Source organism: Chiloscyllium punctatum, chromosome 27, assembly GCF_047496795.1.
Source record: "Chiloscyllium punctatum isolate Juve2018m chromosome 27, sChiPun1.3, whole genome shotgun sequence".
Lineage (NCBI taxonomy): Eukaryota > Metazoa > Chordata > Chondrichthyes > Orectolobiformes > Hemiscylliidae > Chiloscyllium > Chiloscyllium punctatum.
This window is the reverse complement of record NC_092765.1, coordinates 10,791,407-10,806,332: the sequence shown is the minus strand read 5'-3', so window position 1 is coordinate 10,806,332 and position 14,926 is coordinate 10,791,407. Positions and strand designations below refer to the sequence as shown.

At 43.6% G+C, this 14,926-nt stretch overlaps 1 protein-coding gene across 1 annotated transcript in view; it reads right to left on the bottom strand.

The window, feature by feature from the left end:
• The window catches only part of LOC140453410 (receptor-type tyrosine-protein phosphatase U-like), a 476,064-nt gene that overhangs the window by 379,170 nt on the left and 81,968 nt on the right, over positions 1 to 14,926 (bottom strand). The window contains exon 6 of the mRNA XM_072548057.1: positions 1,972 to 2,091. Within this exon, the coding sequence (XP_072404158.1) occupies positions 1,972 to 2,091 (120 nt within the window). The remainder of the gene's footprint in view (positions 1 to 1,971; positions 2,092 to 14,926) is intronic.

Sequence of the window (14,926 nt, the reverse complement as noted above, 5' to 3'; positions counted from 1 at the left end):
GTCACCATGTTACATGATGGTGAGTTATGTTTAGAGAAGCCAGTGGGGTGGTACTCCAAGCAACTAGACCAGTATCTCATTTACCATAGAAAAGGAAACTTTGAGATTGTTGTTGGCTCTTTGGAATTTGAAATATTTACAAGGTTACAAGAAAATGCTAACTTACATAATTCACTGATCTTCATTGAAAATGAAACCATCCAGATGGAGGCCTATGTTGCAACCACTTAATTATTCATAATGTTGGGAAAAATAACACTACTGTAAATGTAACATGTTGGAATGAGTTAAAGGTTTAAGAATTGCTAAGACTGTTTCAGGTTGTATAACAGGAGGAAGAATGAATGGATGTAAGTCTTATGTTTTGATTTTTTATGTATCTCATTTTCACTCATGAAATATCTTTGAAAGACAGTTTTTTCTGTCTGTTCCTATATTTTTAACTGTGGATTGAAATGGGAAAAAACTTGTTTTGAAAGATAAGGATTGCTGGAAGATTGCAGCATGTTTTGAAAGCAAGTAACCTGACCTAAGGACATTAGAAATAAAAGCAGGTGTCAGCCATTCAGTCCTCAAAGCCTGTCTTGCCATTCCACAAGATCGTGTCTGATCTGTCTCAGGCCTTAGCTCCTCTTTCATGCCAGGTGAGTATAGTATGATACACATTGTAAGCACTGTTTACATAGTCACTGCTTCCAGCAGTGGTTGAAGTGTAGTTTGTAGACTTAGTAGAGCTGAAGGGTTCTGCATTAATGGATGGTTGATTGGCAACACCGTTTGATCTGTGGACTAGTGACTAGTTATTATTGACCAAAGCCTTCTGTCTGCTGACAAATATGTGATTATTTCTCAGGTAGCTTAAGATGTGAACAGGTTAGCTGAGAAGCCTTCAGACCTCCATCAGATAGTCTCTGTTCTCCACAGTGAAAGCCAAGTAAGCCTAAAAAAAGCCAGTTTATCTTTCCTTCAGCAGCTGCTGTAAGCTTTGACTTTTAATTAAAAGTATGAAAAGTTAAATTAATTAATAACTTTTTATTGATATGAACCAGCTACTCTACCTCCTTCAAACCAATGAAAACATCTGGAGAAACTGCACCAGAACCATCTGTGGAAATCTTGTTCCCAGTTTTCCCCTGTCCATAAAACCCTGTATTTTTTTCATGTCTCTATATAAAAGGGAGTTTATAATGGGATTAGAATTTTAAATGTACAGTTATATGTCAATGGTCCACAAACGCTGACCTATAACTACTTACTTCTAAGCAATAGTAATTCTGGTTAAACACAGAAACCTGGTCAACCAAGTTCTAAAAGGCAGTTAAATTGGAAAATTTTGCATGCTTCTATGTTATCTTTAACTTTCATGACAACCCCAGGTATAGTGGGGCTTGATTTCCAGCCCACTCCCCCCTTGAGACATGACTTATGGGTTAGGGGCATTGCCAACTAGGCAAGTATTTACTATCAATTTCTTATTGCCCTTGAAAAGATAGTGGTGAGCTACACTTATAGCGTCCATTGCTCACAGTTGCAGTTGACTGACATCTGCAATATAAACTGGGCAATTGCCATATAACAGAATTCAGCATGGTAGGGGATATGTTCTTTGAAATATCAGTGTCCCATAAATTCACAGGGCCTGGGTTTAAATAATTAAAGTTGATGATATCGAATGTGCATTTTGAATTTTTCCTCCTACTATTTTAATGGATAAATAGAAAAATAATCTAGTGCAAGTAGTCCTACTGTTACTAACATCACCGATAGTAAAGATAAAATATGTACCTATAATTTCCAAACAGTCATTTGTTTAAATATGAACCATCAATTTTCTGATTTGCTGCCTTGATAAAATAACAATTTAAGTTACTCACATGATCAAACTTAATTCACAAAGTTATTTTATGGCTCTGACAACCATATATTTCCATAAAACATGTCATGAAATAAAATAAGATAGAAGCAACAGACCTTGAAGGAGGTCTGATGTCTGTCCGGTTGGACCTTGGATTTCAACATGCTTCCAGTCAAAGTCATCATTGGTGCCTTGGAAATAGTCACACACATCATCCTCATCAAAGGTGCACATTTCTGTGGGTAATAAAAGAGACAGTTTAGTTTTCCCATGGAACTTTCCAAGGTCTACTCAACTCAAGACAACAAGAAATCAAAAGTAAAGGGAAGTGCAAGCTCTTCAAACTGAAACATCAACTCTTCTACAGAAGCTGCCTGACGTATTGATTATTCCCAGCATTATTCTTTCATATTTCTACATTGAAGTTCATTATTTTTAACCACTATTTGCACCTTCGTCAAAATATTGACTTTCAAAGATACTCTGACAATTGTGCCCAGATAACCATTATCCACCTGCAAAAAGACCTGTGGAAAGAATTTTATCACAGGGACCATCACAGCAAACCTTAATGCTGCATTTGCTGACCCCACACAGAGCAGATGGCGTAAGTTAACAGTAGGAGAGATGGAATAGTGTAGCGGTATTGTCAATAGACCAGTAATCCAGAGACATGAGTTTAAATCTCACTGTGGTAAATTGGAATTTGATTTCAATGAAAACCTGATATTAAGTTTTAATGATGATCATGAAACCATTGTAGATTGTTGGAAAAAAACATCTGGTTCACTATCATCCTTTAGGGAAGGAAATGGCCATCCTTACTTGGTCGGGCAACACACTTTCCTCATTCCTGAAGAAGGGCTCATGCCCGAAACGTCGATTCTCCTGCTCCTTGGATGCTGCCTGACCTGCTGCGCTTTTCCAGCAACACATTTTCAGATCAAATAAATAGACTAGAGGAGGTAGTTCCACAAATATCACCATCCTCAATAATGGGCAGAGTCTAGGATAACAGTGCAAAGGTTAAAGCTGAAGCATTTGCAAAGATCATCAGCCAGAAGAGCCAAGTGGATAATCTAGCTCTGTCTGCTCCAGAGGCCCCCGGCATCACAGTTGCCAGTCTTCAGCCAATTTGATTCACTCCACACGATATCAACAAAGTCTATAGACCTGACAATATACCATCACCAATATGGAGTTCCTGTACTCCAGAACTTGCCATACCCCTAGCCAAGCTGTTCTAGTATAGTAAAAGAATTGCATCTACCTGACAATGTAAAAATTCTCCAGGTATGTTTTGTACACGAAAAGCAGAACAAATCCAACATGACCAACTATCGTCTCATCAGACTACTCTTAATCGAAGCAAAGTGATAGAAGTTGTCATCAACAATGCTATCAAATGGCTCTCTTTCTTAACAATAACCTCCTCACTATTTAAAAGAGCAGTGATTCCAGGAATGTGTGCCTGTTGAAGTCCAGGGATGGAGCTTTGATGCTTACATCACAATTCCCATTGTGACATGGTTTGAATGAGTATTCATCTTTATTCTGTTCTCGATTAAAAATGTAGTTTCATTGGCTGGTAAGTAACTGCTAATTTGAATAATTATTTTGAATTGCTTTCAGATTAAAAGTAAGTAGGATAAACATTTTACAGATTTAAAAAAACTAAAGGCCAGTAGGAATTTCAAGAAACAAACTAAACATTAATTAAATAGAGATGCAAAGTCAGGTGATCTGTTGTAATTGCATATGTGGGAGCTGTTTGAGCCCACTGTGGTTCATAGAGATCACATCTGAAGCAAGTGTTGCTTGCTTGAGGAACTCTGGCTCAGACTTGGTTGGCTGATTCATTGTTTGACTTATTGTCATGTGTACTGGAGTACTGTGAAAACCTTTGTTTACAAGCAGTGCAGGTGGATCATAGTAGGCAAGGATGTACAGAACAAAAAGATTTAGACAAAGGCATATAGGTAACGTTTCACAGAGTGTACAACAGAGATCAACATTAGCAAGGTCAGCATTATTTGAGGCTAGAGAGTCCAATCAATAGTCTATTAATGGCTGGGAAGAAGCTGTTCTTGAACCTACTGGTACGTGTATTCTGTCTTTCAGAGAAGGTTGTAGGACACGAAGGGTCTTTGACGATGGCAGCCTTTTCATGGCAGTGAGCTGTGTATATGGAGTCCATGGATGGAAGAATGGCTTCCATGATGACCTGGGCTGTGCACGCACCTTCTGTAGTTTCCTATGATCCTCGGCGGAGCAGTTGTCATCCAGGCCGTTACATACCCAGACAGGGTGCATCTGGAGAGGTTGGTGAGGGTCCTTACAGACATGCCCAAATTTTGTAAGCCACCTGAGGAAGAAGAGGCATTGTTTTGCCTTCTTGGCCATCGCAACTACACGGGAAGTCCAAGACACTTTGTCGGTTATCGTCGCTCTGAAGAGCTTGACGTTCTCAACCCTCTCGACCTCAGTTCTGTTGATGTAGATGAGAGTGTGCTGTCCTCCTTTCTTACTAAAGTCAATGATCAGTTGTTTAGTTTTGCCAACATTGAGAGAGAGGTTTTGTCATTGCACCTTGTCACCAAACCCTCGATCTCAAGGCGCCACCAGCTTATTCATAATAAGCTGACAGCCAGTACTTAAGCAACTTATTGACACACGACAAACAATGATTATAACAACAAACATTACTAGCCCATGGGATAGGTGTGGAGGGATACAGACTAATTGCAGCAAATGGTACGAGTTTATTGTGAAAACTGGGCAACATGGGAAGTTGGGCCAAAGGGCCTGTTTCCATGCTGTAGACTTCTATGACTCTCTGAATTACTACCTGAGACATGATTTTATTGGCATAGAGGCAGCAAGATTAAAGAGGTAAATGCATGACTCAAGGCTTGATATGGAAGAAATGGATTTAAATTCATGGGACATTGGCACCAATACTGATGAAGGAGGAAGCTGTTTGAATGGGACGGGCTCCATCTGAATCATGCTTGGACCAGAGCACTGAAGAAATGCATATGAGGGTTTGGATAGGGCTTTAAACTGAAAAGCAGGTGAGTTCAGTTGCATGAAAAAAGTTAAAGTGGGGGATTGCTCAGTTGAGGTTACTAAAGTTCCAGAACAAGTAATATGACAGAGTATGAAGAGGCTCAGAAACCTAACTTCAGGCACAGCAGATTAGGGGGACAACTATGAGAACAGGGACAGTCAATGAAGACAGCTCGTTTTGTACTTAAATGTATGCAGTATATGAAATAAAATAAATGAGCTTGTAGCGCAGATTGAAATTGGTTCCAAATGTGTAGAAATGCAGGCCACCAAGGTTCTCAGGGCAATAGCAGCAGTGAGCCCTAGGTTCAAGCCACTCCAGGCAGGCAGGCAGGCTTTACCACCTGAAGCCCTAGGCTCTGGACCTCAATCAGTAGCAGCAGCCACAGAGATGTTGCTGCGAGGAGATCAGGGCTGGGAATTAAATATTCAAGGATACACATCTATCAAAAGGACAGGCAAATTGGGAGGGGGGGTGGTGGGATTACCTTGTTGGTAAGAATTGAAACTAAATTGATAGCAAGAAGTGATATAGAGTCAGAATGTGTAGAATCTGTGTGGATAGAGTTGAGAAACCATAAATGGAACCTGAATAAGAGTTAAGTACAGGTCTCCTAGCATTAGTCAGGATGTGGGGAAGAAAATAAATCAGGAGATAGAAAAGCCATTTAAGAAAGCCATTACGGTAATCACGCGGGACTTCAATATGCAAGTAGGCTGGGAAAATCAGACTGGTAGCGCACCTCAGGAAGTGGAATTTGTGAAATGTCTTAGAGATGGTTTTTAAGAGTGTGCTAGGTAGACTGATTAGTAAGGTTAGATCACATGGGATCTAGGGAGAGCTAGATACAAAATTGGCTTGAAGGAGACAAAGGATGGTGGTAGAGAGTTGTTTTCTGTAGATGGCAGTGTGTTGGGAGTTTGGAGTTGGAACTTGAAGTGGAAACAGCTGTTGCAACTCAGAGCAGCTGTTGTTGATTGAGGCCTAGAGCTTGGGGCCTCTGGTGCTACAGTCTGCCTGCTTGAAGGAACACAACTTGCTGTCTTGGAAGGTGCTGCTGCTGATTGAGGCTTACAGCCTGAGGCTTTGGTGCTACAGCCTATATGCCTGGAGGGACTGAAGCCTTGGATTCTCTGTTACTTGTGTCAGTTAGGGCTTGATGTGATAACATCTGGGACTGGGAGGAGCTTCTGCTGCTGCTGATTGAAGCCCAAGGTCTAGGGTTTCAGGTGCTGCAGTCTGTCTGTCTGGAGGGACATGAGCCTGGGGATTTCTGCTGCTATTGTCCTGAGAACCTTGACCTGTGTTTCTACTCATTTGGTGCCTGGAGCTAAGAGCCTGGATATTTCTCCCCATGTGGTGCCTAGGAGGGTTGGTTCTTGGAGCCTGATCTTTTTCCACTCAGTCTGCTACCTGGGAGGGTTGGTTCCTGGAGCCTGGACTTTTATTCATCAACTAGGGGGGTTCAGGCCTGGACATTAACGGCTTGGGGCCTGAGTCCTTGTCTGTAAATGACTGTAGTCTGGAATGTGGGGCCTAGAACTGTTTGAAGCCTAGGTGCTCTCTTTGATACTACTTCCTAAATGTGGCAACTATTATCATTGGTCAGTGACTGCTGCTTTTGGGCATCAGGGGACTGTTAATAACAAGTCAGGGCATGGCTGCCTAAAGGACTGTGCTGGCTGTTTCTTTTCTGTTATTTGTGAGAGGCTTGATGATGTTCCTGGTTGGGGTCAATGGTAACTGTGGAACCCTCTGCAACAATTTCTGTGGTAGGAACAAGTCATTCCTAATCATGTCTGTGGTGTCTCCCATTCCCATTATCCTTTTACTACTATGACTAAAAAGCACATGGTGAAATAAATGTTACACTCTTTACCAGGGATCTTCTTCCAGAAGCAGAAACTTGCCTAGCATTGAGTGGAGCTGGGTTCCAGTCTGGTGCCAACCAGGGGCCTGACATTTTAGTGAATGTTTTAGTTGGTATAATCCACGACCTATTCTGTCGATCCTGGAGGTGGGGTCAGTGCAGAGGTGTGTCCAACCAGTCACCTTGGACCACCCTCTGCACTTGATGGTGGGTAGGTGTCACGAGTTGGAGGCAATGATGTGGAGGATAGGGCATCTATTACAAGCACTACCAAGTTAGACAAGGCAGAGGGAGACGTGGTGCTTCCGGACAAGGTCGTTCCCCCCCCATCCCCAGTTGAGAACTCCAGGACGTTTTGCAAACAACACTTAATCACCAAGACAAGGTCCAGTTGGCTATGAACTGGTGGAATTCTCAACCGCCTCTAATGAGGTCTGCCTGGCAGCTGTTAGATGCCCTGGGAGTGGACAGAAAAAAAAACAGTGGTGCCGAGGTTTCCTTTGCGGCATCCTTGGGGTGTGGAGGGGAAAGATAACCCTCCCCGTACTTAGTAAGTTGTCTTCTGCTGTTTCAATTTGTGATGGTGGCACATACTGCAGACATGAGGACATCCATAGGTAGCTTCAATGTCAATGACAACAGGAAGGCCCAGTGCAGATTTAATAATTCTCTCACTTCTCAGGGAACAGGAGTACACAGTGAGCCTCCTGCAAGAAATTCATACCATTTCACAAATCTTTGTGGCTCCTGGAGTGGCAGAGAAGGATCTTCATGAGTCATCTGGCCTCCAATTCTGCCAAGGGGGCTATCTTGTTGGCCCCTTTTTATCAGCTTGAGATCTAGAGATTCAAGGTGCACGTGCCAGACCATCCACTCTGTCTCTTGTTTGTTTTGGAAGTGCAGTGCTTCACTTTGTGAATATGTGTGCTTTAGATGGGACCTGAGTAGATGCGCTTCTTCAATAAAGTGTTTATTCTTCTTCGGGCAGACTTCAATTCTACTCTTGAGAGGAGGCACCTTGGCAGTATCCAGAAGAGCTCAGCATTGGCAGGGAAGTTTGGGAAATTGGTTAAGACCATTGACTTGGTAAATGTCTAGTGAAATCTCCATTCTGATTCCATTGCCTTCAACTTTGTGAGGCCTAGATTGTGAGACAGAGTTGACCACCTGTACATTTCCAGAGCATAAGCCTTCTGTGTTCTGAAGGTCTCCATGTTGCAGGTGACATTCTCTGATCACAACCTGATGTGAACAGAGCTCAGTCCATTCAGTGCCAGGGCAAGGTCAGTGCTTATCCTGCTGCTGGAGGATAAGCAATTCCGGGACTTGTTTTGTCATTCCTTGAGGCTATGGTGGGACGTGGGCAAGGCTCAAGTCGACGTTTTCTGTCAATAGTACACATGGTGTCGACAAAGCGGAAATCCAGGAATGAGGCATTGAAGTGAGAGGTGCTCAACCTGGAGTCACATCTCAGATGCTGATGCAGCCCTGCGGAAGTGAATGAAGAAAGGAAAGCAGCATTCTGGGACCTACGTCTTGCCAAGTCCTAGGATGCGTTCGTGAGATTCCTCCAGATCTTGACTGCGATTTCCACTGCGACTCATTGGGGAAAAAAAGGTACAGGTTCTGCCAGCAGCTCCTTGTGCTGCTAGTTAACAATGAATCTAGGGCATTAAGGCCCAAGCAAGGGGCTACCAGACAGCTCTCCTCTCCAGATCATTCCACTGAGGAAGATCACCGAGTTCTGTGGAAGGATTTGTTGCGTCAGCTGAGGGTTCTGAGAGGCTCAGTGCCTTTCTGAATTTCAAGGACCTGACCAGCACCCTTGACTGACTTTCTAGAGGCAAGTCTCTGGGGCTGGACGCACTGCCGTGGAGTTCTTCAGGGTACTCTGGAACGTTCTGGGGAGGGTGAGGAATAACTACATGCAGGTCTTGGAGGAATGTGTTACAATCCGAGAGATGCCCCTTTCTTGGCACAGTACAGTTATCACTCTGTTGCCCAAGAAGTGGGGGGGGGGGGGAATCTTAATTTATCAAAGAATTGGCATTGGTCTCGATACTTTGCACAGACTACAAGATCATTGCCAGCGCACTTTCAATTAACCTGCTGGACCACATGATCCATGCAACCAGTCATGCACTGTCCTGGACCCCAGCATCTACAACAATATTCACCTCGTCCAGCAAGGTTATTCCCAGAAGGCTAGCCTGTCACACGCCTTTCTCATCCTTGATCAGGAAAAGGAGTTCAACAGAGTGAATCACGAGTATCTGCTCAGATTCTGTGAGCACTCAGACTTCTGTACGCTGCCACAGAGTGTCTTGTGAAAGGTTAGTGGGTTCCTGACAGAACTCCTGCATTTTGGGAGAGAAGTGTATCAGGGCTGCCCTTTGTCTAGCCAGCTTTATTCTCTCTGCATGGGGCTGTTCCTCCACATCTGGTGTAAGCAACTGTCTGGTTTGACTCTGCGCAGGTCGTGGCTGGAAGTAGTTCTCTCATGGTCACGGACCCATCTGACTTGCGGAGGATGCGCAAGTGCAAAGAGGTCTACTGTGGCATCTTCTGCGAGGATCAACTGGAGCAAGTGTTTGGGACTTCTGGTTGCTCTAAGGCAGATGGATCCCTTGCTGGGAGAGCTCTGGTGCTTTATGTGAAGGAGCATTCACCACCTTTACGTGCGAGTTTATCTTTGCCCTGCTGAGGAATCTTGGCCAGCAAATTAGCATGAGTTGGGAACCAAGGTGACCATTCACTTAGCAAGCTGGATAGAGCTGCTCCAATATTGTCTTACAGGACTTGAGCGCTGGTTATAAACTGGCTAGTCACTTTGATCCTAGCCTCTGGCTTTGTCACAAACATCCAGAAAAAGCTAGATGTTTTTCTGGGATAAAAGGCAACACTGGGTCGCTACTGCAGTTCTGAATCTCCCACTGAGGAGGGCAGTCAGGCACTGGTGTGCATTTACACCCAGGTAGCAATTTTCCACCTTCAGATCCTGGTGCGATACCTTTATGTCGAGCCTGCCTCAAGGTGGTGTGCCCTGATGACTTATTTCTTCCATCAAGTGTGACATGCGGTTCCTGTTCATGGAGTGGTCCCGGCCTCTGATCTTCTCCCAGGAATTGCCTGTCTTCTACTTGGACCTGATTACAATCTAAAAGATAGTCAGCTCATGCTGGACCTCTCCCCCTATGGGAGTGGCAGCTCTTGTCAAGGAGCTGCTACTCAGGAACAGGTTCATCCTTAAGTGCAGTTTGCACTGGCCAAGGGAGTAGAGTACTTGGGACACAGGGCTGACCAGACTCGGGGATCCATTGGATAGCAGAGGAGCAAACTGGATGATGCCAACACAGTTGACCAAGAGGACTCTGATCCACCACTGGTTTGTGACCTGAGCAATCCAGTACCTGACAAACAAGACAACTGGCCCCAACATCTTGCATGCACTTGAGGCAGCTCAGGTGTATGGAGGGCATCCAGATGAACTGACTCCTGTCCATTTTGAACTCAATGTTAGCCCCATGGAATCTCCCCTGTGATGTGGTACCCCCACAATCTGAGCTGTCTCAAGGATATTCTCCCAGTCCTCTTTTGGACAGTGGGTAGGTCTATCGGTACAGACTAATGCTGCATACTCTCTATTTCCACACTTCTGTCTGCCATTTGGAAATTAAGATTTGCCCTCCGGCAGTGGCAAACCCCAGTGGAAGGGCCTCTTTCATTGGAGTGTGATGTACGCATCAGTTCCTTGGAACTGGCAACTTAACAAATTTACTGGATGCCAGATCACATGCACATTCAGTCGTCTGGAGGAAATAGTGTTTCACATTGTGGTGATCGCATTTGCAGCCCCGTTTTCAGTTTATTTGAAGAGACACCTAGTGCTGGAAGGGGCAGACAAGTCTAGGAGATCTCTTTGGCTTGGCTAAGATGGCCATTAACAGATCTAGGCAGCGAGCTGAAGAGGGGCTCCAGTTCTGACTCTTTCACTGTTACGGCCATGCTCAGGTGTCCCTGGAACACACAGTGCTCACCACAACAGTGAAGGCCAGTTGTGATTTGGTGGGTGCTGCAGGGCCTGGAATGCATCTAGTTGAGTAATGATATTTTGATTTCGTAGTGTAAGTTTCCATTTGACTTTTTAAGTTCTCGATTCGGTGTCCATTTTGGTGTTTCATTTTTCTTTTGTATTGTTTTATTTTGGACCCAAGGAACAGCTAAAAAGGGCTTTTATTTAAACCCCATAACTATCCCTGTCCAAAGTGTGCTTGATGGGGTTGATGTGAGGGGAGTTTTATTTTTAGTTAAAATTGTAGAGGAACTTTCTTCTGGATTTTGAAACCCCTGTCCCCATCCCAGGTGAGTTAAATGGGGATGGAGCAGATTTGATTTTGATCAAGTCAAGGTAAGTTTATTTAATGTATTGGCCTCTTATGGTCCCTGCCCCAGGAGTCAAGGGAGTGCCTTTTTTTTTGTTTATTTATTTTACTTTTGTTTTTTAACAGGGACTTCACTTTCATTTAAGAAAGTCAAAAAAAATTGCCTTCTGTTTCAACAGAGTAATGTGTGCTTTGCTGTACATTTCACCTGGTCCCAGGAGTGTCTGATGGGGACATATAGAGTGTCTTTCAGCTTTTTCTGTTTTTGTCTTTTATCTAGAAAAGTAGAGAGTTGCTTTTCAGATTGGAGGCTTGTGACCAGCAGTGTGCCACAAGAATCGATGCTGGGTCCACTGCTTTTCTTCATTTGTATAAATGATTTGAATGTGAATATAGGAGGCAATGATGGATGACACTAAAATAGGTGATATAGTAGACAGCGAAGATGATCTAAGAGTACAATGGGACTTTGTTCAGTTGGGCCAATGGGACAAGGAGTGGCAGATGGAGTTTAATTTTGGTAAATGTGAGATGCATTTTGCTAAAGCAAACCAGGATAGGACTTAGACTGTTAATGGTAAGTCCCTGGGAGGTGCTATTGAGCCATAGAGCTGTTCAGCATGGAAACAGACCCTTTGATCCAGCTCATCAATGCCAACCAGATATCCTAAATTAATCTAATCCTATTTGCCAGCATTTGGCCCATATCTCTCTAAGCCCTTCCTCTTATACACATCCAGTTGCCTTTTAAATGTTGCAATTCTACCAACTTCCATCACTTCCTCTGGCAGCTCATTCTATACATGCAACATTCTCTGCATGAAAATGTTGCCCTTTCGGTCCATTTTAAATTTTCCCCTCTCCCCTTAAAACTATGCCCTTTAGTTTTGGACTCTGCTACCCTGGGAAAAAGACCTTGGCTATCCACTCTATCCATGCCCCTCATAATTTTGTAAACCTCTATAAGGTCACCCCTCAGCCTCCAATGCTCCTGGGCAAATAGCCTCAGCCTATTCAGCCTCTCCCTATAGCTCAAACCTCCCAACTCTGGCAAGTAAGTCTTTTCTGAACCCTTCCAACATTCTTCCTAGAGCAGGGAAATCAGAACTGAAAAGTGGTCTCCATACTGTGGTGCTAGTTGGTCCCTTTGATCTCTCCCCTGGGTTTTATGTTTCTTCTGAGACAAGATGATTCACTGGTTCACTGTAGAGGTTGAGTTTCCCCCTTAAGGAGAGCTGTCAATCAGTAGTGATCCTCCATACCCAACTTTCTATCTTCAGACCCTGCAGCAATACCTCTTATGTTGACCATTCTCCCAGATGGTATGCCCCGCTGGCATATTTTTTTCTGCCAGTGCATGGCTTCAACTGATCCAAAACTCCTATTCATAAACTATAAGGGTCTTCAGGTGTCCCTCAGGATGCTACCTCTATTATCAGGATCAGGTCAATGTAATAGGGTCAATGTCTGATGCCATTGTCACCTGAAAACAGTGGTCTTTGGACCCAATATTGTTCAACAGCTGAAGGATGCTCAGATGTGCAGAGGACTCTCATTTGTATGTACCCCTGTAGGACAGAATTTCACAATGGCCCTATGTTCCTGAACCTACCTCAGGAGCCCACGTCCCACAACATGGAAAAGCCCTATGTGTCCTGCCTGGTGTGGAGGTGTTTCTTGTATGGGCTACCACTTTTAGTGATGTGGATGCACATCATGCACTTTTACTCCTTCATTCACCACCCAGACACACCTTGACATGCTGTTTTGCAGCCACTGAGGAGTTGACAGTGTGGGGCTCTCTACATGGGAGACCACCTGCTTTCCATGTGGTGCCTACAGGTGAGTGTTGCACACATCAGTGCTGTGCCATCATAAATTGAGATGGTTCATGGACTCACTGCCCACCTGCAAGTTTTGTAGTGCTGTGGAATCCATGGATCATAGTGCTACACAGTGAAAAAGGCCTTTTGGCCCATCCAGTCTGCACTGACTACAACTACCACTAAAGATACTCTAATCCCAATTTCCTGCACGTGTCCCATATTCTTGAATGTTATGATATTTCAAATGCTGATCCAAGTATTTTTGAAAGGTAAAGGCTTCCAGCCACCGTTACCTTCCTAGGCAGTGCATTCCAGACTCCCACCAACCTCTGAAAGGAAAAGGTTTTTTTCCTCAAATCCCCTATGAATCTCCAGTCTCTTATCCGAAAACTATGATCTTTCAAACAAGAGGAACAGCTGCTTCTTACTCGCCCTATCCATACTCATATTCTTATACACTTCAATCATGTTCTCCCTCCAGTCTTATCTGCTCTAAAGAAAACAGTCCAAGCTCATCTAGGGTCTCCTTTATAACTCAATTGTTCCATCCCAGACAACATGCTGGCAAACCCCGTCCAATACTATTACATCCTCTTGTAGTGAGGTGACCAGAACTTCACACAGTACTCCAGCTGTGCCCTAACCAATGCTTCATACAACTCCAACATTATCTTCTTGCTCTTATACTCTACACTACAACTGATATAATCAAGGTGTTCCACATGCGTTCCTAGCTATCCGATCCTGCTGACTTCAGGGATCTGTGAATATTTACCCCAAATCCCTCTCTCCCCCTGAACTAACCAGTGTCCTGATAGTTATCAAATACTCCCTCATCCTGTTTCTTCTTCCAAAGTGCATCAGCTTGCACTTATCAGGATTAAATACCATCTGGCTAACCCATCTATACCTTCCTGTAACCTATAACCATCTTCTTCACTCTTCACCATCCTACCAATCTCTGTGTTGTCTGCAAACATGTTTAACATTCCAACCATATTTTCATTTAACATTGTAAATAACAAACAATACGGGGTCCACTACTGATCCTTGTGTGCTGGACACTGGCCTCCAGACACTCAACCAGTCTTCTTCCACTACCCTCTATGTTCTATTATTAGGTCACTCAGATTCTTATCACCAAGTTTCCCTGAATTCCACATGTTTTAATCTTCTCAATCAATCTCCTATGTGGTACCTTGCCAAAATCTTTGCTAAAATCTATGTAATCTAGATCAACCGAATTTCCCTCATCCACATACTTGATCACATTTTCAAAAAATTCTTACAAACTCCCTCTGAGAAAAGCAACACTGACTATCCCTAAGTAATTCATGATTTTCTAAATGCATATTAATTTTCTCCTTCAGAATTTTCTCCAATAGTTTCCCTACATGAGACTTACTGGCCTGTAATTTCCTGGTTCATCTCTACCCCCTTTGCTGAAAAGTGGAACCACATTAGCCATCTTCCAGTCCTCTGGCACTTCCCCGTGGCTAGACAGGAATTTAAAAATTTGTGTAAGAGGAGAACAATTTCCTGCCTCACCTCCCACAGCAGCCTGGGATGCAATTCATCCATCCAGACCAGGGGATCTGTCCATTTTTGAGCCCATCAGAACCTCCTACTCTCCTTATTTTCTGTGTCAAACTGCATGTTCCTCACAGTCTCTTTTCCTGAATTCCACACCTACCTTTTCCTTTTTCAGAGTGAAGACTAAAGAGAAGTATTCATTTAACACCTTTCCAATATCTGGGAAACCTTGTGATGACTGTAGCATGTAAAATGTGGGAGGGTTTCGATCCACAAGATATCCCGATAGTCACATCTGCATAAAATGTCAGAGCTTAGCAGTTCTTGAACAATATTTGGCTGGTTTGGAGCAATGACTCTGCTCCCAGCATATCATACAAGAGCGAGAGA